General features: G+C 41.9%; 1 protein-coding gene across 6 annotated transcripts in view; it reads left to right on the top strand.

The window, feature by feature from the left end:
- Positions 1-19,165, top strand: part of gtf2ird1 (GTF2I repeat domain containing 1) — a 197,670-nt gene extending 178,505 nt beyond the window's left edge. For all 6 annotated transcript variants that reach the window (XM_072243217.1, XM_072243218.1, XM_072243216.1 and 3 more), the window contains 4 exons: positions 1,423-1,615; positions 6,030-6,067; positions 7,570-7,685; positions 18,949-19,165. In XM_072243217.1, the coding sequence (XP_072099318.1) occupies positions 1,423-1,615; positions 6,030-6,067; positions 7,570-7,685; positions 18,949-19,017 (416 nt within the window). In that variant the 3' untranslated portion in view covers positions 19,018-19,165. The remainder of the gene's footprint in view (positions 1-1,422; positions 1,616-6,029; positions 6,068-7,569; positions 7,686-18,948) is intronic.
- Positions 19,166-24,607: the final 5,442 nt, after the last annotated feature.

The raw sequence follows: 24,607 nt of genomic DNA on the forward strand, positions 1-24,607 counted from the left end.
ACTCAGGGGCTACTTTATTAGGTACCTCCTGGTACCTAATGACTATGAGTGTTATGTTTGTGATCTTTTGCTGTTGTAGCCCATCCACTTCAAAATTCGACGTATTGTTCATTCAGAGACGCTCTTCTGCACACCACTGTTGTAACACCTGGTTATTTGAGTTACTGACACCTTCCTGTCAGCTTGACCCAGTCTGGCCATTCTCCTCTCACATTCCTCATTAACAAGGAGTTTCACTCACAGAGCTGCCATTCACTGGATGTTTTTTGTTCTGTTTTCCACACCATTCTCTGTGAAGTTTAGAGACTGTTGTGTGTGAAAATCCCAGGAGATCAGCAGTTTCTGAGGTACTCAAACTACCCCATGTGGCACCAATAATCATTCCATGATCAAAGTCACTTAGATCACATTTCTTCTCCAATCTGCTATTTGGTCTGAATAACAACTGAACCTCTTGACCATGTCTGTGTGCTTTTATACATTGAGTTGTTAACGTATGATTGGCTGATTGAATGTAAACGTTCAGATGTACAAGTGTACCTAATAAAGTGGCCATTGTGTCCATTCCAATATCTATAATTTCATGATGTTCAAAAGTAATAAATTTTCTTTTAAATTATGCTTTCTTGTAATTTGCGCCAAATCAGTAAACGGTCATAATAATTTCCCTTTTCATTCTGTGAATCAGAAACGTAGCAATGTTACCATTGGAGGCACACATTTGGCTTGGAGCTGAACTCTGATTACCAGTATTCTGACTTAAGAATGCACTAAAAGACACAACACCTGTTTCTCCCCCCACCCCCACCCCCACAAAAAAACATGTGAATGTTAGGTGGTCAAATGGAACTTTCAAGATTAATGAGGGTATCAGAATTCTATTAGTACCTGCCTCCTGATCTTATCAACCAGACAGGCCTCTGGACAGCTAGGAATAACAGGAATGGGAAGCTTTACCGAGCGATCAAGCAGTTTGAACCATGCAAGCTTTAAATATAATATAAAATATAAAACAGTTCAGCACAGTAACAATCCCTTCAGCCATAATGATGCCAAATTAAATCAATTCCATTTGCCAGTGCCTGATCCATATCCCTCCATTCCCTGCATGTTCTTGTGTCTATCTAAATGCCTCTTGACCATCACTATCATATCTGGTTCCATCACTGTGTAATCAAAAAAAACTTGCCTCACAGATCCTTAGACTTTGCCCTTCTCACCTTAAAGCTATGCCCTCTTGTATTTGACAAATCTGCACTGGAAAAAAGAAACTATCTTCCCTATCTATGACGCTTGTAAACTTATATACTTCACCAAGACACCCCTCAGCCTCTGATGCTGCAGAGAAAACAATCTCAAGTCTGACCAAATAGAGTCTCTAAAGCACTTTGTGATTTCTATCCATGGTATTTTACCTTACAGGAGAAGCTCTTGGACTGAATCGACCGGTTTTGGTGCCGTACAAGTTGATCCGAGATAATCCAGAGGCCATTGAAGTAACAGGACTACCAGATGATGTCGCCTTCAGGAACCCAACTACCTACGATCTTAACAGGCTAGAGAAAATCCTGAAAGTCAGAGATCGAATTAGGATGATTATTAAAAGTCAATTACAGTAAGTGTGAACCATCTACTCCTATCAGTCCATTTCTTCAACCCATGTGGAAGTAGATTTGAACTGAGTCACTGATGTGGAATTTGACTGTTCATTAGTAGATTTTGACTGTGGAAACAAAGGCTCAATGACTGCTAACATCTCCCCAAACATAAATTGTAGGTTTTGCTCTGAGCTGTATAAAATAATACAGTGGATTCTAATTAATTAGACTATCATTTAATTGGGACAGCTGCTCATTTGGTACAACTCTTAAAAAACAAAAACAAATTGAGAAAATTGTCAGGATTCATTTATTTGGAACACTCTGCCAGTTAATTGGGTCAGGAGACAGTTGCCAAACATATTCTAACTAGTGTCAATCATGTGCACTTGTGTGGCTATTAGACACTACACCACATTTAGAGTGAGAAGTTTTTAAATAGTGTCAGTTGTGTGTGTTTGTGTTCAAAAAGCAGTAATTTTAGTCACTGATTGTTGGCAAGAAATAAGTGGTAAGGTTTCAAGCATCCAGGCTTGGGAATGCCAGAGATGGCTGGGAGTGAAATGAAATGATTTTACTACTTCAACAAGTTTGGAACTATGAAGAATTTGAGGGTACCAACAATCATCTTGAAGGTTACAATGAAAATGAAGATTTGGAGGAGGCAATTGTCAGTAGCACTGTATGAAGGCAATCCATTATCTGCCCTAGGTTTCTGCACTGATTTTGTTCATTGAGTACACTGGATGAATTCCTCCGTCGATAACTATTAGGAACTACTAGGAACTAATACACAATTTTATAGTACTTTTTGTAGTACGATCGGTAGCGTTCTAATTTGTTCTGTATTATATTTTGTTACCCAGTTAGTCTTTTTATATTTTAACTACATCCATGAAACTTCAACTTATTGGAGTAGCTACTTAATTGGACCAAAATGTACTGGTCCCTATGTGTCCCAATTTACTAGAATCCACTGTAGTTAATTCATTGTGATTTGACTAGAAATGTGAAGATCCTCAGAAAATGAATATCTAATGTTTCTTTTAGATTATATCATCTTGTTGAGATTCAGTCCCACATATAGTTGCCCTTAATAATCTGAATTATATAATAATTACAGTGTCTGATTCAAATAGCTGCTTTCTTAAGAGCAAGAAATGGAAAAGTTGGAGTGGATTAAAGCCTAACTTTGAACACAAGCTTGCGGTAATCATTTTAATGTGGTTCATTGTCAATAACGCAAAGACTTTTCTTACTCCACTAATAGAGAGAAGATGTTAAATGATGCAATTTACAATATTTAGGAAAATAAAGGCAAAGATGGGACTTTTCCCAGTTAGGTAACTTTGATTTGTCAAGCACCATCTCAAAAGCTAGTGATAGCAGCTGTAAAGGTAATCGTGTATAGTTTTGGAAGGGAATAAATTACAGAACTGTAGATGTGAGGCAAAAGAGTGAGACTATGGAAAGAGCTCTTTCAAAAAGCCAGTGGAGTCATGATGATGCTAATAGTACCCTCCATCAGTGTTTGATTTGCCCAGCACTTTGTCATTAAACAGCAATACAATTTTTTTTCCCACACATGTTTCTTATAAGGGTATTTGGCCTACTCTGAGTGTTTCTGGTTACACTAGACAGCAGTTTTTTTCCAAACGTGTTGTTCCCTCAGAATTTTTTTTTTTTTTGTTTATGATAGACCGCTTGTGCCAGTGACTTAACGATCAAGGTAATAAGTAAAATAAATAAGTCTTTAAAACAGGAGGGTAGATAGTGTTAAAATGACATAATGTAGGATCACAAGAAATTAGAAATAGAAATTGATTGTGGACCTCAGAAAAGGAAAGTTGAGCAAACACACACCAGTCCTCAAGGTGGGATCAGCAGTGGAAAGGGTGAGCAGTTTCAAGTTCCTGTGCATCAATATCTCTGAAGGCCTATCCTGGGTCCAACGTATTGATGCAATTACGAAGAAGGCACAACAGCGTCTATATTTCATTAGGAGTTTGCGGAGATTTGCTATGTCACCAAAGGCTCACAAATTTCTACAGATGTACTGAGGAGAACATTCTAATTGGTTGCATCACCGTCCGGTTTGGAGGGGCCACTGCACAGGATTGGAAAATGCTGCAGAAGTTGCGAGCTCAGCCAGCTCCATCATGGGCACCAGCCTTGCCAGCATCCAGGACTCTTCAAAAGGCGATGCCTCGAGAGGGCAGCATCCATTACTAAGGGACCCAACACCCAAGATGTACTCTCTTCTCATTGCTACCATCAAGGAGGAGGTGCGAGAGAATGAAGACATACACTCAACATTTTAGGAACAGCTTCTTCACCTCCACCACCAGATTTCTAAATGGACAAGGAACCTTTTACACGACCTCACTATTTTTCCCTCTGTTTTTGCACTATTAATTTAATTTAAATATATATATACATATAGTAATTGTAATTTATGGTGTTTTTATGTATTGTACTGTACTGCTACTGCAAAACAACAAATTTCACGACATATGCTAGTGATATTGAATCTGATTCCAAAGTAGTGCACAGCATAGAAAGAACCTTGCAATTAGTAGAGCAATAAATTTGTCCAACCTAGTTTAGTAATAATACAATTTATTTTTATTTGATACACTGCAACCACGTTGTGTGATCAACTATAAACTTTTCAGGTGTTATATTGGATGAAGGTATTAAACTGCAATTTCAGATTCTTTTTAAAGAGGTTACTTGTACTGTCCTTTGAGTCAGCTACTTGTAGAGAGGACACACTGTAGTGCAGAAATGAGATCCAGGGCATTGCTCAGGGCTTTGTGCCTCACTTAAATGACTGGATGTAAAAAATCCTAAAGCAAATTTTGAATCGCTTTGCAAAATTCTGTAATATTCTGGACAACATTTATCCCAACAGCCAAGGCTTCACAAAAATAGATATAGAGCACCAAGGCTGTTTTTGACATCTCCAAGCATGAATACTTGAAATCGTGGTGAGCGAAACTGCTCAGAATTGTCTTATCGCTTATTACTGGCTAACTATCAGTAACAAAAACCACTGCTTTTTGAACACAAATACACGCAAGTGACACTATTTAAAAACTGTTTGGTCCAAGCACGGTGTATTGTATAATGGCTACACGACATGCATGCAACAACGCTAGTTAGAAACTGTTTGGAAAGTCCCCTGTCCCAATTAAACATCATAGTGTCCAAAATAAACAAAGGGAATCCAGGCTATTTTCTCTATTTATTTCTGTTCTTTAAGAGTTGTGCCAAATAAGCGGCTGTCCCAATTACCTGATAGCCCAATTAACTGGAGTGCACTGTATTTGATTATGATGGGGAAATTAGCACCTATGTTTGATATCATAAACTGACCTCTAGCAGCTATGGGCAGTCTTCCTGGATTGGTGCGTGTTGAAGCAAACTCTATCCCCTTTATGCAGAGTGCCCATTTCATCTTTTTTTTTTAAATGCCAACACAGAATTTTGAAGCTACTACTGAAAATTATGAAGATATCTAGACAATAATTTACATGGTGCAACACAAAACATTGGAAGAACTCAGTGGGTCAGGTAGCATCTGAAGAGGGAGATGCGAGGAAACATTTTGGATTGTGACTCTTCAACTGGACATGATGAAGGGCCTGGAACTAGAACCATTAAACTGCCCTTTTCATTCCGTCTATGCTGCCTGACCCATTGAGTTCCTCCAGCGGTTTGTGTGTTGCTCCGGATTCCAGCACCTGCAGTTTCATGTGATTCCTCTAATTCACATGGTGCCTGAGGAGAGATGCAATGCAACACCGGGCTGAGTCACAGTGACTATCCAAAGGGATTCCCACTCATGTGGCTCCTGGACTTGCAGAGCTACTATGAGGCCAGGGGTAAGCAACAGATGCCACTGCAACTGTCACTCCACTCCACTGATGTACTCTACAGGATGTGGCAATGGAACCAAATCTAGTTGGAGTACTTCAGCATCACACTGGGAAACCCACCCTCCCAATCCTATATAGATCAGTCTTGGGGTAAGGTTGAAGACCACATAGATTTCATTGTGATTTCCTCTGTCTAGAAGGAGATGAACCTTTTTTTTTTCAAATTTTATTTCGGTTTAATATATTTTTTGTAAATTTTAATTTTATCTTTATAGCTTGAAAGACATAAAAATGAAATACATAATTTTAAGAATTTGCGCTGAGACCTTGTTACATTTTCCCAGCTCCCAGGTGCAGATGGTCAAATGAACCCTCCCCACCCAGTCCAGGTAAGCCGGCGGGAACTGTGGACAGTCAGCCTGGCTCAGGAAGATTCACCCTAGTAATTAAGAGGAGGAGACTGTTCAAAGTTTGGTTGGATTTGACTGACAAGTAGTGACTTGCTTTATACAGTGGTAACCGATGTGTTTTTATTTCTGTTCTTCCACAGGCCTTTTGCAGAAATTTGCAATGAAGCATCTAAATCAGGTGAGATATTATATTTTTCTTGTTATTCCACTAAAGGGTTGTGTGGGAGCATCGACGATGATGTACCCATTGGTAGATGCCCTTCCAATGTGATAGAGCCGAACATGTCGCCAACTTCAGTCTTGTTGAGGGTGGCAGATTAACTGATGGATTGCTCTCCTGATCCTGATCATTGTATAATGATTCCTGCAGAAAGACTGAGTCGACATTGGTGAGCAAGTAGAACCAGTGATAGCCTTATTGGTTCAGTAAGCTCATTCGAAACCAAATCAGGTGGTCAGGATTACAGATCTCCATTTAAGTCAAGATGCAACAGGCAAGATCATGTGAAGAATTTGTGTCTGCATGAGCAGTCTCTCAGTATAAAGGAGGACTCCTTTCCCCTTCAGTTCTCAAGGAGCAGATAAGTCCAGTGTGGGGCCTGCAGACTCAGGCAGGGGAGAGGCAGGAAGTGTGTGGATGGTTCGGGAGCTGATGCGTTCCTTATGCCATTTACACTGGGCTTCTGTTTCCCCCCCAGTCAAAGTCAAATGTTACACCTCCATTTTGGGCCAGGGATTCCCCAGAATTTGGCAGAAATGTTGCACTTTTTAGACTCAGCTTTGAGAATGTCCTTGTATTGTTTTCTCCTAGCAGCTGGTAATGTTTTGTAGTGGTGGGGCTTAAAGCACGGTGCTTCTTTCAGAAGTTGGGTACCAGGCATGTGAACAACATGACCTGTCCATTGAAGAAGGTTGAGCACAGATGGAGCCTGAAAGACAGGGTAGATTGCATTGCTTATCCTGCCAGTAGACTGAGGATGTTGTGAAGACATCATTAGTGCTATCACTCCAGCACTTTATGGTGCCTACTGTAGGCACGGCGGGGTGGGGGGGTGGGGGGGGGGCAAGGATCACCACTGTCTCCTCCTGGAGGATATGAATTTTAGATAGTTTTCCTTAGGTGCCCAATAGGTGCCCTGGCACAGTGAAGGTAATAGGGAAATTCATTAGTGCCCTCATTTGCTGGGACTTGGCTTTCATTATGGGCCTTTGTTATCAAAGGGTATTATTGTCCAGTAGAGAAATGAGCTTGGTGGGTAGTTAAGAATCATTCAGTATGAAACCACAGGCTGCATATATTCTGAACAAAATTCTCAGGTTTCCTTTCCCATTCCAGTTGGGTTTTGCCTGATGCCAGGTTTCCATTTCTAGATTTCTTTAACTGAATGCAAACTCATCTGGCATGGTATTAAATAACAAACCAAGCAGTAATAATTACTGCAGTAACAACCATTGCTTTTGTTTGCACATAAGACAGTCACATCTAAGGTACAACACACTAACTGGCTTCTCTGGACTCTGTTCCCTTGGGAGAGAAAAGGATACAAATCCTCGGGGAATAACGTGCACAGAGTCAGCAAGTCCCATGGGAAAGATATGATGTTAGCTACTGTATAGTTGAACAGCAAACCTAACTAGCGTACCATCCAGAGGTAACATCATGTGCTTTATCATTTCAAGCATCCAAACCAGAAGCAGTGCACAAACGAAAGAGAAGAAGAGTGTCAGAGGGGAACATCATACCATCATCTTCTAACATGGAAGCAGGTGTATCGTCAAATCCCGTCTCCCTTGTGGTAATGATTTTTTTTAATTACAAGTGGTATGATTCAATTACTTTTGATTCCTCTGCTAGTAAGTGGGTTATGATGTACGAGAACCACAGTTACGCATCCTCAAACATCACATGTCACACACAGATGATGAATCTGAACACAGGCTGTGCCCCACCCTTGCCAGTTCTGCTCCGTAAAGCCAATGAATGACATATGGGGACGGGTCCCACGCTCACACCTCTTTCCTCCCACCCTCTGGGAATCTAAATGTGGAACTGTCCCAGTACTTGTCACTAAGCTAATAGATACAGGTGCCGGAATGAATACCCAACCACCACAGAGCTTCTTGGTGAGTGCCAGGGTGCTGCTTAGATGATAACACCTTTTAATCAGATGAGAAAGAGGATTCCTTACGGTTAGTCATCCCAGTTTCCCTCCTCGCTGGAGTTGGAGGGGAATGCAATGGAGATTAGCTTTAAAATTTAAAGAAAAAAGAAAAGGAAGATTTGCGATGACACAACGACTGTTGGCAGAATTTCAGATAGCGACAAAGAGGCATACAGGAGTGAGATCGATCATCTGGTTGAGTGGTGCCATAACAACAACTCGATGTCAGTGAGACCAAAGAACCTGACTGTGGACTTCAGGAAGGGGAAGTCAGGAGAACTAGTGCTCCTTTGTGCACTAGTAGCAAAAGATGTGTGCAGGTGCACGTCTTGGAGAGAATATTGGTACCATGGTTAGCATTGTAACTGGTTGCATCTCTGTATGGAGGGGTGACTGCACAGAATTGGAAAAAGCTGCAGAAAGTTGCAAAGAGGAGGTTCAGGAGCCTGAAGACACACTCTGAATGCTTTAGGAACAACTTTGTCCCCTCCACCATCAGATTTCTGAATGGACAGCGAACCCATTCAATTTTATCTTTTCTTGGCTCTCGTTTTGCTCTACTAATTTATTTTTTAAAATATATTTCTTATTGTAATTTATATTTTTATCATGTATTGCAGTGTACTACTGCTGCAAAATGACAATCTAGCGACATGCCAGTGATATTAAAACTGATTCTGACTCTAAGTTTTTTGTCACATATACATTGAAACATAACAGTGAAATGCATCATTTATGTCAAGGACCAACACAGTCCAAAGATGTGCTGAGATATCTTGCAAGTACTGCCATGCTTCTGGCACCAACTTAGCGTGCCCACAACTTACGGTACTAACCCATATGTCTTTGGAATGTGGAAAGAAACCAAGCACTGGAGGAAACTCACGTAGTTGTGGATGAACATATAAACTCCTTACAAACAGGGGCATGAACAATTAACCCATGATCGCTAGCACTGTAAAGTGTTGTGCTAGCTGCCATGCCACTGTGCTGCCCTCCTACACTACTTTGCTGCCCTAGCCACAGTTTTAAGCCAGAGGTAATTTGGATTAAAGTATTCATCAATTAACAAGCGCAGATCAGCAGAAACAGAGATAAAATACACTCGTTGCGTATTTTGGCAGAAAATGTTAACCAGCAGAAATTCTGGAGAGAAGTTCCGAGTAAACACTATGAAATTCTGACAAACAAAAAGGTGATAAATCTTCTGAGCTGTATATATTTCAATGCTAGGAGTATTGCGGGGAAGGCGGATGAGTTGAGGGCGTGGATTGACACGTGGAATTATGACGTTATAGCAATTAGTGAAACTTGGCTACAGGAGGGGCAGGACTGGCAGCTTAATATTCCAGGGTTCCAATGTTTCAGATGTGATCGAGGCAGAGGAATGAAAGGTGGGGGAGTAGCATTGCTTATTAGAGAAAGTATTACAGCTGTGCTCAGGCAGGACAGATTAGAGGGCTTGTCTACTGAGTCCTTATGGGTGGAGCTGAGAAACAGGAAAGGTATGGCCACATTAGTGGGATTATATTACAGACCACCCAATAGTCAACGAGACTTGGAAGAGCAAATCTGCAGAGAGATAGCAGGCAACTGCAGGAAACATAAAGTTGTGGTGATAGGGGATTTTAATTTTCCATATATTGATTGGGACTCCCATACTGTTAGGGGTCTAGATGGTTTAGAGTTTGTAAAATGTGTTCAGGAAAGTTTTCTAAATCAATATATAGAGGGACCAACTAGAGGGGATGCAATATTGGATCTCCTGTTAGGAAACGAGTTAGGACAAGTGACAGAAGTCTGTGTAGGGGAGCACTTTGGTTCCAGTGATCATAGCACCATTAGTTTCAACTTGATCATGGACAAGGATAGATCTGGTCCTAGGGTTAAGGTTCTGAACTGGAAGAAGGCCAAATTTGAAGAAATGAGAAAGGATCTAAAAAGCGTGGATTGGGACAGGTTGTTCTCTGGCAAAGATGTGATTGGTAGGTGGGAAGCCTTCAAAGGAGAAATTTTGAGAGTGCAGAGTTTGTATGTGCCTGTCAGGGTTAAAGGCAAAGTGAATAGGAATAAGGAACCTTGGTTCTCAGGAATATTGCAACTCTGATAAAGAAGAAGAGGGAGTTGTATGAAATGTATAGGAAAATGGGAGAAAATCAGGTGCTTGAGGAGTATAAGAAGTGCAAGAAAATACATAAGAAAGAAATCAGGAGGACTAAAAGAAGACATGAGGTTGCCTTGGCAGTCAAAGTGAAGGATAATCCAAAGAGCTTTTACAGGTATATCAAGAGCAAAAGGATTGTAAGGGATAAAATTGGTCCCCTTGAAGACCAGAGTGGTCAGCTATGTGCAGAACCAAAGGAAATGGGGGAGATCTTAAATAGGTTTTTTGTGTCTGTATTTACTAAGGAAACTGGCATGAAGTCTATGGAATTAAGGGAATCAAGTAGTGAGATCATGGAAACTGTACAGATTGAAAAGGAGGAGATGCTTGCTGTCTTGAGGAAAATTAAAGTGGATAAATCCCCGGGATCTGACAGGGTGTTCCCTCGGACCTTGAAGGAGACTAGTGTTGAAATTGCAGGGGCCCTGGCAGAAATATTTAAAATGTCACTGTCTACGGGTGAGGTGCCAGAGGATTGGAGAGTGGCTCATGTTGTTCCGTTGTTTAAAAAAGGATCGAAAAGTAATCTGGGAAATTATAGGCCGGTAAGTTTAACGTCGGTAGTAGGTAAGTTATTGGAGGGAGTACTAAGAGACAGAATCTACAAGCATTTGGATAGACAGGGACTTATTAGGGAGAGTCAACATGGCTTTGTGCGTGGTAGGTCATGTTTGACCAACCTATTGGAGTTTTTCGAGGAGGTTACCAGGAAAGTGGATGAAGGGAAGGCAGTGGATATTGTCTACATGGACTTCAGTAAGGCCTTTGACAAGGTCCCGCATGGGAGGTTAGTTAGGAAAATTCAGTCGCTAGGTATACATGGAGAGGTGGTAAATTGGATTAGACATTGGCTCAATGGAAGAAGCCAAAGAATGGTAGTAGAGAATTGCTTCTCTGGGTGGAGGCCTGTGACTAGTGGTGTGCCACAGGGATCAGTGCTGGGTCCATTGTTATTTGTCATCTATATCAATGATCTGGATGATAATGTGGTAAATTGGATCAGCAAATTTGCTGATGATACAAAGATTGGAGGTGTAGTAGACAGTGAAGAAGGTTTTCAGAGCCTGCAGAGGGACTTGGACCAGCTGGAAAAATGGGCTGAAAAATGGCAGATGGAGTTTAATACAGACAAGTGTGAGGTATTGCACGTTGGAAGGACAAACCAGGGTAGAACATACAGGGTTAATGGTAAGGCACTGAGGAGTGCAGTAGAACAGAGGGATCTGGGAATACAGATATAAAATTCCCTAAAAGTGGCGTCACAGGTAGATAGGGTTGTAAAGAGAGCTTTTGGTACATTGGCCTTTATTAATCAAAGTGTTGAGTATAAGAGCTGGAATGTTATGATGAGGTTGTATAAGGCATTGGTGAGGCCGAATCTGGAGTATTGTGTTCAGTTTTGGTCACCAGAGTACAGGAAGGATATAAGTAAGGTTGAAAGAGTGCAGAGAAGGTTTACAAGGTTTTTGCCAGGACTTGAGAAACTCAGTTACAGAGAAAGGTTGAATAGGTTAGGACTTTATTCCCTGGAGCGTAGAAGAATGAGGGGAGATTTGATAGAGGTATATAAAATTATGATGGGTATAGATAGAGTGAATGCAAGCAGGCTTTTTCCACTGAGGCTAGGGGCGAAAAAAACCAGAGGACATGGGTTAAGGGTGAGGGGGGAAAAGTTTAAAGGGAACATTGGGGGGGGGGCTTCTTCACACAGAGAGTGGTGGGAGTATGGAATGAGTTGCCAGATGAGGTGGTAAATGCGTGTTCTTTTTTAACATTTAAGAATAAATTGGACAGATACATGGATGGGAGGTATATGGAGGGATATGGTCCGTGTGCAGGTCAGTGGAACTAGGCAGAAAATGGTTCGGCACAGCCAAAAAGGGCCAAAAGGCCTGTTTCTGTGCTGTAGTTTTTCTATGGTTCTATGGTTCACTGGCCACCTATTCTCCATCCACTGTTGGTGTGGCAAATGCTGAATCAGTGGTGCAGACAAACGTCTCCTGCTCCAAGCTCTTATTTTTAGAAAGAATATTAAAAAAGACCGTACAGCAGCATAGCTAGTACAACTGCTGACATCATTAAGGACTGCCATTCCATGATTAAGAACCTCATCACCCAGGTCAAGCCTTGTTCTCATTGCTACCATCAGGAAGGAGGTACAGAAGCCTGAAGGCACACACTCAATGATTCTGAAATAGCTTCTTCCCCTCTGCCATCTGACTCCAAATGGACATTGAACCCACGAACATAACCTCACTACTTTTTTAGTTCTATTTTTGCACTACTTATTTAACTATTTTCAATATGAGAGAGAGAGAAAGACTATAAAAAGCAACAAATTTCCCAATGTATGTTGATGATGTTAAACCTGATTCTGACTCTCAGCATCTGAGAGCCAGGTTCAATTCTGACCTCGGGTGCTGTCTGTGTCAAGGTTGCACCATTCTCCTCGTGAATAGGTGAGTTTCCTCCTGCATCCTAAAGATGTATCCGCTGATAGGTTTCTTGGTTACTTTAAATTGCCACTAATGTGTAGGTGACTGTTAGAATCTGGGGGAGCTAATCAATGTGTGCTGAGAACAAATAGTAGGATTAGTGTAAATGGGTTGTTGATGTTCAGTGCGGTCTTAGTTATGCTGTCTCTCTGAAAACGGTTAACATCACAGTTGGATGACCGTCAATCAGAAGTGACGCTAATTAGAAAGCTGGTTATCCAAAATTGTTGCATTCAACCTCCTGAGGCCTGTAACGTGCCTAGTCAGTATGTTCCTTATATGTAAGTTAGGCTTTGTTGCAGTGGCTTGAGACCCAAGGTGAAACAGATAGTAATGTGGGCACACAAGGGAGGTCAAATGAGAGCCTCACTCCAACTGGCACTCTGATAATCACTCACAGATGATTGAGAGTCATGTCCATGATGGAACAAGCCTGAGGGGGCAGGTACCAATCTGTGCCATCTCACTCTTCCATGCATCACTGTGAGTGGTTGAATCTCTGGCCCTCAGCCCAGCTGCCTCTATTTTCACCATCTCCCAAATATTCGTCCATTTGCACTCACCTCTTCCCTACTGTTCTCAGTCAGATCGTACATTTCACATATTCATTTTATACATAACAGTCATTCCCTTACCATGTGCCTGGCTGTTGAGTTTTAATGTTCCTGGAGGTGCATTCCTGTTGCCCAAGCTGGTGACCTCTCCTAGCTTGTATCCTTTGCACTTGGCCAAGTGTCCCAGGCAGATACGAAGCTCAACATTTCCCTACTAATATCCTACCAGAGCTAATTATGTGGTTTGTTTCAGGTGGCACTTATGTCAACTGTGTGTGCAAACTACTTTACCAGCAGTGTATTTAAACAATTGTCAGCTTACTTGATTACAATCTTATACTTCTGATAACCATTGCCAGTATTAATATGGTTTTGCATACAATAAGCTAGATTGCTTCATATTAGAGTTGGGTTTGGTATACTCCTATTGGCATTGTTCTCACACACTCCCTCAGCAGAATTAAAGAGATGTGGCTCATTGGGTTGGAAGGGCTTGTTCCACACTGTATCTCTAAATAAATAAACAAGGTCAAGGTCATGCCTGCAGATTGAACTGTGTTTTGGGTGTGGAAACAATAAGCAAATTATGTAATATATCGAAAGGATGCAAAGACAAACCTAAGCTTCCTGATACTGATCACTAAATCTTCTATTCCACTAAATTTCTCCTAGCTCACTTAAAATTCCAACAGAGTATGACTTGAATTTTGTGTATTGACCCTTATTTCCACAATTGATTTTGCCTTTCCAGTGAGTAATTATCACTTACTCAGTTAATTAGTTACAACTGTTAACTGCCACTGTGTTAAGTTGTTTACTTTTCATTACAACATATGAGTAATTTGTCAAACTGGACATAAACTAGACATTTAAAAAACAAAAAAAAACTTCACATGAAATTCTGCAGTTGCTGAAAATTTAGAGCAACATGCAAAATGCTGGAGGAACACAGCAGGTCAGACAGCATCCATGGAAATAAAGAAATAGTTGGCTTTTCAAACTGAGACTTTTCATCAGAACTGGAAAGGAAGGGAAAAGATGCCAGACTGAAAAAGACTATGAGATATAGGAGCAGAATTAGGCCATTTGGCCCATTGAGTCTGTTCCAACATTTCATCATGGCTGATCCAATTTTCCTCAGGCCCAGTCTCCTGCCTTCTCCCGTATCCCTTCAAGCCCTGACCAATCAAGAATCTATTAAACTGCCTTAAGTATACATAAAGACTTGGTCTTCACAGCTGCCTGTGGCAAAGGATTCCACAGATTCACCGCTCTCTGGCTAAAGAAATTCCTCCTCATCTCAGTTCTATTCTGAGGCTGTATCTCTGGTCTTAGACTCTCCCACCATAGGAAACATCTTCTCCACATCCACCTATCAGGTCTTTCACCATTCGATAGGTTTCAATGAGGCCACCCCTCATTCTCCTGAATTCTAATGAGTACAGGCCCAGAGCCATCAAACATTCACAAGCCATTCAATCCTGAAATCATTTTTGTGAACCTCCTTTGAACCCTCTCCAGTTTCAGCACATCCTTTCTAAGATAAGGGCCCAAACCTGCTCACAATACTCCAGGTGAGGCCTCACCAGTGCTTTATAAAGTTTCAACATTAGATCCTTACGTTTATATTCTAGTCCTCTTGAAATGAATACTAACATTGTATTTGCCTTCCTCACCACCGACTCAACCTGCAAATTAACCTTTAGAGAATCCTGTACAAGGACTCTCAAGTCCCTTTGGATTTTTTGTATTTCCTCTCCATTCAGAAAATAGTCAACCCTTTTATTTCTTCTACCAAAGTGTATGACTGTACACTTCCCAACACTGGATTCCACTTGGCTTTTCATTTCCCATTCTCCTAATCTGTCCAAGTCCTTCTGTAGACTCTCTACTTCCTCAAAACTACCTGCGTCTCCTGCTATCTTCATATCATCTGCAAACTTAGCAACAAAGCCATCAATTGCATCGTCCAAATCATTGACATCTAACATAAAAAGAATCGGTCCCAACACAGACCCCTGTGGAACACCATTAGTCACTGGCAACCAGTCAGAAAAGGCTCCCTTTATTCCCACTCCTTGCCTCCTGCCAATCAGCTACTGCTTTATCCATGCTAGATTCTTTCTTGTAATACCATGGGCTCATAGCTTGTTAAGCAGCCTCATGTGTGGCACCTTGTCAAAGGCCTTCTGAAAGTCCAAGTACACAACATCAACTGATTCTCCTTTTCTATCCTGCCTGTTACTACTTCAAAGAATTCCAACAGATTTGTCAGGCAAGATTTTCCCTTGAGGAAATCATGCTGACTGCTGCCTATTTCATCATGTGCCTCCAAGTACCCAGAAACCTCATCCGTAATAATTGACTCTAACATCGTCCCAACCACTGAGGTCAGACTAACTGGCCTATAGTTTCCATTCTTCTGCCTCTCTCCCTTCTTGAAGAGTGGAGTGACATTTGCAATTTTCTAGTCTTCTGGAACTACTCCAGAATCTAGTGATTTTTAAAAGATCTTTGCTAATGCCTCCACGATCTCTTCAGCCACCTCTTTCAGAACTCTGGGGTATACACCATCTGGTCCAGGTGTCTTATCTACCTTCAGACCTTTCAAGTTTTCCCAAGAATCTTCCCTCTAGTTATAGTAACTTCACACACTTCATGCCCCCTGACACCTGGTACTTCCATCATACTGCTAGTACCTTCCACAGTGAAGACTGGTGCAAAATACTTATTCCATCTTTCTGCCATTTTATTTCCCCATTACTACTTCTCCAGCATCATTTTCCAGTGGTCCAATAACCACTCTCACCTCTCTTTTACACTTTTGATATCCAAAGAAACTTTCGGTATCCTCTTTAATATTGTTGGCTAGTTTACTTTCATGTTCCATCTTGAGCTTCTTAATGACTTTTTTTTTATTTCCCTTCTGTTGGTTTTTAAAAGCTTGCCAATCCTCTAACTTCCTACTATTTTTTTCTTTATTATGTGCCCTCTCTTTGGCTTTTATGGTAGCTTTGACTTCTCTTGTTAGCCACGGTCATCTTTCCCTTAGAATACTTCTTCCTCTTTGGGATGAAAATATCTTATGCTTTCCGAAGTACTTCCCGAAATTCCAGTCATTGCTGCTCTACTATCATCCCTGCCAGTGTTCTTTTACAATCAATTCTGGCCAACTCCTCTCTCAAGCCTCTGTAATTCCCTTTGCTCCTCTATAGTACTGATACATCTGACTTTAGCTTCTCCTTCTCAAATTTCTGGGTGAATTAAATCATAGAACTTAGAACATAGAAATTTACAACACATTACAGGCCCTTCGGCACATAATCATATTATGATCACTCTCCCCTAAGGGTTCTTAGAGCTTAAGCTCTCTGATCAATTCTGGTTCATTACACAACACCCAATCCAGAATAGCTGATCCACAACCCAGTGGGCTGAACCACAAGCTGCTCTGAAAAGCCATCTCACAGGTACTCTAGAAATCCCCCCCCCCAACCCCGGTAATCCAGCACCAACCTGATTTTCTCAATCTACCTGCATGTAGAAGTGGCCATGACTATAACATTGCCCTTTTGGCATGCATTTTCTATCTCCCATTGTTATTTTGTAGGTTACTTCTGTACCACTGTTTGGGGGTCTGTATACAAATCCCACCAGAGTCTTTTTACCCTTGCAGTTCCTTAGCTCTGTCCACAATGATTCAACACCTTCTGACCTTATGTCACCTCTTTCTAATAATTTAATTTCATTTTTACCAACAAAGCAACACCTCCCCCTCTGCCTTCCTGCCTATCCTTTCGATACAATGTGAAACCTTGGATATTAAGCTCCCAGCTTTAATCTTTCTGCCATGATTCACTGATATGCCTACAACATCATACCTGCCAATTTGCAACCGTGCTGCAAGTTCATCTACCTTATTACATGTACTGCATGCATTCAGATACAATATCTTCAGTTCTGTATGCACCCTTTTTGAATTTGTCCACCTTTTACGCAGTAACTCGTCCTGTTGACCGCAATTTTGCCCTATACTTGCTACATATTGCCTCTGTTTGTAAACCAGCTCCCTCATCTCGGCCCAAAACGTCGACTGTACCTCTTCCTATAGATGCTGCCTGGCCTGCTGCGTTCACCAGCACTTTTTGTGTGTGTTCCCTCATTTTCAGCACTGTTATCCGCCTTTCCTACGATACTACTTGCATTGAAATATACGCAACATGCTCAACCTTTTGATTCCTGACTTTGTCTGAAGTCTTACCAACACCTGCCTCCAAACTTCTCCACCAACTGTTCTGGCACTCTGGTTCCCATCCCCCTGCAACTCTAGTTTTAACACCCCCATGCAGTACCAGCAAACCTTCCCGCTAGGATATTAGTTCCCCTCCAGTTCAGGTACAAACCGTCCCTTCTGTACAGGTCTCACCATGCTTGAAGAGAGCCCAATGATACAAAAATCTTATGCTCTCCCTCCTACACCAACTCCTTACCTTAAACTATATAATCTTCCTAGTTCTGGCCTCACTAGCATGTGGCACGGTCAGTAATCCTGACATCACAACCCTGGAGATCCTGCCCTTTAACTTAGCACCTACCTCCCTGAACTCCCTCTGCAGAAAGATGGAGGAGGGGATGTGGGACAAGCTAGAAGGTGAAGCCAGATGTGTGAGAAAAGTAAAGGGCTGGAAAAGAAGGAATCTGATGGGAGAGGAAGGTGGACCATAGGAGAAAGGGAAGGAGGAGGGGAATGAAGGGTTGCTGGGGTGGGTGAGGAGAAGAGATAAGAGGCCAGAATGGGGATGAGAAGAAGAGGAAGGGGGAGCTGAAACAAATTGCTGGAAGGGGAAATCAATGTTCATGTCATCGGGTTGGAGGCTACCTAGATGGAATATGAGGTTCTGCTCCTTCACTCTGAGAGTGGCCACATCGTGGCAGAAGAGGAGGCCATGGATTGATATATCAGAATGGGAATGGCAATAGGAACTAAAGTGGTTGGCCACCAGAAAATTCCACTTTTTCTGGATAGTGCGGAGATGCTTGACAAAGCCGTCCCCCAATTAATCTCAAGTCTCAGATTTTTACTGCAGTAGCACTTTACTCCTTTGGTTCTTACTACCTCTGTTGTACAGGAGGTTCAGATTTAAACTCAGACTTGAACTGTATGCTACAACTCTCAGTACTGAATCCACTTTACATGTTGTTCAACTGAAAATTTATGAATTTCAGAACCATTTTAAATAAACTTTAAGTGAAGCACCGGTAGCACTTTGTGTACCTGATTATCCTCTTCCAGCAACCCTTTCTTTACACTCCACTCCCCCACCTGGCTCCATGTGTTCTTTATTCCTTTATTTGTTTATCTGCCACCATCCATCATTCACCTGCCCGCCTCCCAACTCCATCCTCACTCACCTCCCCTACCTGGCACCATGTCCCTGTCACCTCACCCCCCCCCCCCCAGTCCACCAATCACCTTGGAATCCTTTTTCGCCATCTCACCTCTCCCCTCTCAGTACTGATGTGGGGTTTCAATATGCTGAGTTCTTCCAGCAGGTGGTTTGTTGCTCCAGATTCCAGCATCTGTGGTCTCTTGTGTCAAATTAATTCATATCTACAGCTTACTCTGAGATCAGTGATCTACCCATAATGTATAATAATGTTTTTATTTCTTCCTCTCCCCTCAGCAATGGCCGATGTACCTGGTGGACTATGGTGCAGTCAACATGCAGATCCAAGGGCCTGTAAATTTTTAAGCAGCACCTTTCTCCAAACCAAGCATGACTGAAAATAAGAATATGTAATTATGTACCATAATTGTATAGTATAAACTGTAATATTTCCTTCTAGAATGCATCCTGATTTTTACACTGTCTCCATGTGATCAAGGGCTTTAAATAAATGTGTTGCCTTGCATTCAAGCAAACTGGCTGTTGTGTTTGTGACAAGAGCTCACATAGGCCTATCGAATAGTGAAACTTGAGACATTCCACCAAATCAAATATCCTGAACTATCTCAGTCGGCTAGAGAGCTGCTGCTTCTCAGGCCCAGTGATCCAGGATCAATCCTGACTGTACTGTCTATCCCAACCTAATGTCAACTACTTGAATCAGAAAGAACGACAAGATGGAGTCTTAACGAAAGTCAGAGACATTTTGAACAATCTCACTCCAGAGAAGTTTGACAAGCTATGCCTTGAGCTCCACAATGTGAATGCAGACTCAAAATTGGTTTTAAAAGGGATCATTTTACTGATAGTGGACTGAGTTTTTGTGTTCTCACTGTGCTCACTTGGGTTTCCTCTCATATCCCAAAGATGTGGGTTGCTAAATCGACCATTGTGAATTGTCTCTGCTGTGAAAGTAAGTGGTAGAATCTAAGGGGAGATGATGGGAATGTCGGGCAAATACGTTACAGGAAAAAATAGTGGGAGTGAGATTATCCTATGGGCTGGTACTGACTCAATTAATCACATATCAGAAGGCAGTGGAGCCCAATTCTCTGGATGCTTTCAAAAAAGAGTTAGATAGAGCTGTTAAAGATGGTGGAGTCAAGGAACATGGGGAGAAGGCGGGAACGGGGTACTGATTGTGGATGATCAGCCATGATCACAGTGAATGGCGGTGCTGGCTTGAAGGGCCGAATGGCCTATTCCTGCACCTATTGTCTATTGTCTATATCCTCCTTTGTTTCATTGAAATATGAAACAGGATTGTGGGCAGGGTTTTTATTGCAGACTTTTTTTTTCCACCCAAACTGGACCCCCTACAATTTGCCGACACAACCGATCGACAGACAATGCAATAGCCACTGCTCTACATACCATCCTTACACATCTGGAGAAGAAGGATGCTTATGTGAGAATGCTGTTCTTAGACTACAGTTCGGCATTCAACATCATAATTCCATCCAGGCTCGACAGGAAACTAAGAGACCTTGGCCTTGACTCTGCCTTGTGCAGCTGGATCCTGGACTTCCTGTCAGATCACCAGCAGGTGGTAAGAGTGGTCTCCCTCACCTCCACCCATCTGACTCTCAATCAGGATCCCCTCAGGGCTCTGTACTAAGTCCCCTCCTTTATCCCTGTATACCCATGACTGTGTTGCTACCCAGAGCTCTAATCTGCTAATTAAATTTGCCAACAACACTACATTGATTGGCCTAATCTCAAGCAATAATGAGGTGACCTACAGGGAAGAAGTCATCTCTCTGACACAGTGGTGTCAAGAAAACAACCTCTCCCTCAATGTCGCAAAAACAAAGGAGCTGGTTGTGGATTACAGGAGGAATGGAGATGAGCTAACCCCTATTGACATCAATGGATCTGGGATTGAGAGGGTAAATAGCTTTAAGCTCCTCGGCATCCACATCACATCACGTGGTCTGTACATACCAGCTGTGTGGTGAAAAAGGCACAACAGCACCTCTTTCATCTCAGCCAGTTGAGGTAGTTTGGTATGGGCCCTTAAATCCTAAGAACTTTCTACAGGGGCACAATTGAGAGCATCCTGACTGGCTGCATCACTACCTGGTATGGGAACTGTATCTCTCTCAATCACAGGATTCTGCAGAGAGTGGTGCGACAGCCCAGTGCATCTGTAGATGTGAACTTCCCATGATTCAGGACATTTACAAAGGCAGGTGTGCAAAAAGGCCCCGAAGGATCGTTAGGGACCCGAGTCACCCCAACAACAAACGGTTCCAGCTGCTACCATCCGGGAAATGGTACTGCAGCATAAAAGCCAGAACCAACAGACTCCAGGACAGCTTCTTCCACCAGGTCATCAGACTAATTAACTCACACTGATTTGAGTGTATTTCTATGTTACATTGACTGTTCTATTTATTATAAATTACTGTGATTGCACATTGCACATTTAGACAGCGACGTAACGTAAAGGTGTTTACTCCATGCATATGAAGGATGTAAGAAATAAAGTCAATCCAATTCATTTCAAGTCATTAGAAAATCCATTTTAGTCTTCTGTCCAAAAAAGGAAATGCTGCATGGTGTTTCCACCTTTGATAAGGGCTATCCATGAGCCAGTAATGAAGTCAAAACAGAATCATCAAAAGAAAAACTTCTCTCTGAGGGTGTTGCAATTTGCAGGGATCAGTATGGAATTCTCCAGCCTTAGATAATTTGATCCTTCTTTCTGTTTTTGCCTATCATCATTTCTTTGAATATTCTAGCTTGCCGGCCATGTCCCCATAGGCCAGACCATAAAATATTAGCATAAAGCAGCTTATTCTAATGTTAACTCCTTTTTATCTAACCTATCAGAGAAAGTTATTTGATTCACCTAGATGGCCTGCCCCCAAGTCTGTATCATCCAGACTGGTTTACTTCTCTCTCAGTTCTATTGAAGGATCGCAGACCAATGCATTGTTTCCTTTCCTCAGATGCTATCTGACCTTCTGAGTGTTTCTATCATTTTCAGCCTTTCTTTACAAAAGCCTTGCTTTTAAGGTCACAACACCACCCACTTCACAATTGGGTTTTGCTCTGAGCATTATTATCTCGGTATAACAGAAAGTCAAAACACTTCTCAGTAAGGTTTCAGATCAAAACATAAATAGCTCTATCTATTTGCTTATACTGGAAAGAATAAGCATATGGATTTACCCATGAGAAAAGGGAATTTTGCAAAACTATTTTACATGGAGTTAGTGTCATAATGGTTTATAGACAGTACACAGATATTGCCTGCTGGCTTTGCAAAATTCAGCTGTACAACAGTTAAAGCAAAATTGAAATGTGATTCTTTCACACAAAGTGGATTCCTTAACCATTTCCTGATCTTAATCTCTTCGGCGTGACAATAATGAGCCATTTTAAAACCCAAGAACACAGACCCATGAAGCCTGGCTGTAGTGCCCTACTACTGGTCAGGTCAGCATCAGCTAACTCTGCATAAATTGGTGTTTAAAGACCACACATTTTCTTGCAAAACCATGCTGAGGAAATGAATGTGAAGCCAATAGTCAAAACATCTTGCAGACTTTGCAGAAGCTCTCAACTCAAAATGGTCACTGTACATTTCCCTCCGTAAATAATGCCTGACCCACTGAGTTCCCTCAGTGCCATTGTGTGTTGCTCCAGACCTTACAAGTTCCAGTCACAATCAGATCCTCCACACAAGCCCCAGTGTATGCCCACAGAAAAGTAAATTAATCCAGAGGCAGCTGCAGGATCACACATAAGCTGCTTTGTTAATCCATAGCATCATGATGTAAAACACAGAATAGTACGCGAATGCCTTCTTAAACATCCTATCAACTTGCATGGAAACGTTGAGGATCTATGGACTTGGACCCCAAGATCTCTCTATTCCTTCATACTGCTAAGATTCCTGCCTTTAACTTTACGCAGTGCCTTCAAGTTCAACCTTCCAAAGTATAATCACATCACATTTTTTTCTGGATTGAACTCCATCTGCCACTCCTTAGCCCAGCTCTGCATCCTGTCAATGTCCTGATGTAACCTATGACAACCTCCTATTCTCCACAACACCATCAACCTTTGTGTCACCTGAAAACTTACTAACCCACCGTTCCACTTCCTCATCCAAGCTAAGAGCAGGTGTCCCAGATCACTTCCGAATACCAATAGTCACCAACCTCCAGGCAGAATATGATCCTTCTACTACTACCCCCTGCCTTTTGTGGGCAAGCTAATTTTGAGTCCACAGACTCAAGTTCCCCGAATCCCATGCCTCCTGACTTTCTGAATAAGCCTACCATAGGAAACCTTGTCAGGTGGTGTTCCGTAGGGATCTGTGCGGGAATTTCTGCAGTTGTGATGTATATACAGTAAATGACCTTGATGAAAATGCAGATGGGTGGATTAGTACATTGGTGGATGATACCAAGATTGATGGAGTTGAGGATAGTGTGGAAGACTGGCAAAAAGTACAGCACAATGTAAATTATTTACAGATATGGACAGAGAATTGGCAGATGGAGTTTAACCTAGACAATTGTGACAGCAAATGCAAGAAGACAGTACACTGTTATGGGCAAGATCCTTACCGGTGTTGATAAGCAGAGAGATCTTGGGATCCAAGTTCATTGCTCCTTGGAAGTGGCTAAGGCTCCTTGATAGGGCAATAACGTGGTTAAGAAAACCATGGAATGTTTGTTTTTATTAGTCAAGGCATTGAGAACAAAAGTCAAGAGGTTATGATGCAAATTTATAAAACTCTGGTTGGGCCACATCTGGAGTATTGCACACAGTTCTGGTTGCCCTACTATAGGAGGATATTGCGGCTTTGGAGAGAGTGCAGAAGAGGTTTACCAGGATGCTGCCTGGTTTAGAGGGCATGTGCTATCACAAGAGGCTGGATAAACTGGAATTGTTTTCTCTGTAGCGCTGGAGGCCGAGGGGAGATCTGATAGATGTTTAGAAAATTATGAAAGGCATAAATAGAGTGGACAGAGAGAGTGTCTGTTTCCCACAGTTGAAATTTCTTACACCGGGGGCGTGAATTGAAAGTGAGAGGGGTTTGGTTCAAAGGGGATGTGAGAGGTAAGTTTTTTACTCGGAGTCGTGGATGCCTAGATTGGGCTGCCTGGTATGGTGGTAGAAGAAAATACATTGGAGACTTTTAAGAGGTGATTGGATAGGCACATGGATATAAGAAAGATGGAAGGATATGGACATGGTGTAGGCAGGAGGGATTAGTGTTTGGGTGTTTTTGATTTTCTTTTTAGCTGGTTCAGAGCAACATTGTGGGCCAAATGGCCTGTTCCTGTGCTGTACTCTTCTGTGTTCTATGAAAGCCTTACTAATATCCCTATATACCACATCCACCATATACTGTCAGCAGTTTGTTTTGGCACGTCCTCAAAAAAAGTCAAATAAGCTCATGAAGCACAACCTGCCCCTCACAAAGCCATGTTGACTATCCCAAATCAAATGCTCATAAGTCCTGGCTGAAAGGATCCTCTCCAATAGTTTGCCCACCACTGGTGTAAGACTCAATGGTCAATATTTCCCAGGATTATCCCTATTATCTTTCTTGAACAAACGAATAACATTTCCCATCCTCCAGTCTTCTGGTACTACCCAATTGGCCAGTGAAGACACACCAATGGCACAGTAATCTCTCCCTTCGCTTCCTGTAGTAACCTGTGGTTTACCCCATCTTGCCCCGGGACTTACCTATCCTAATGTTTTTCAAAAGTTCCAACACAGCTTCTTATTTAACCTTGACATATTCCAGCACACTAATCTGTTCTATGCTGACCTCACATTCGTCAAAGTCCCTCACTCTGGTGAATACTGAAATAAAGTATTCATTAAGGACCTCTCCTACCTCCTCCATCTCCACCCAGGCACGTTT

The sequence above is a fragment of the Mobula birostris genome, chromosome 25, assembly GCF_030028105.1.
Source record: "Mobula birostris isolate sMobBir1 chromosome 25, sMobBir1.hap1, whole genome shotgun sequence".
Taxonomy (NCBI): Eukaryota; Metazoa; Chordata; class Chondrichthyes; order Myliobatiformes; family Myliobatidae; genus Mobula; species Mobula birostris.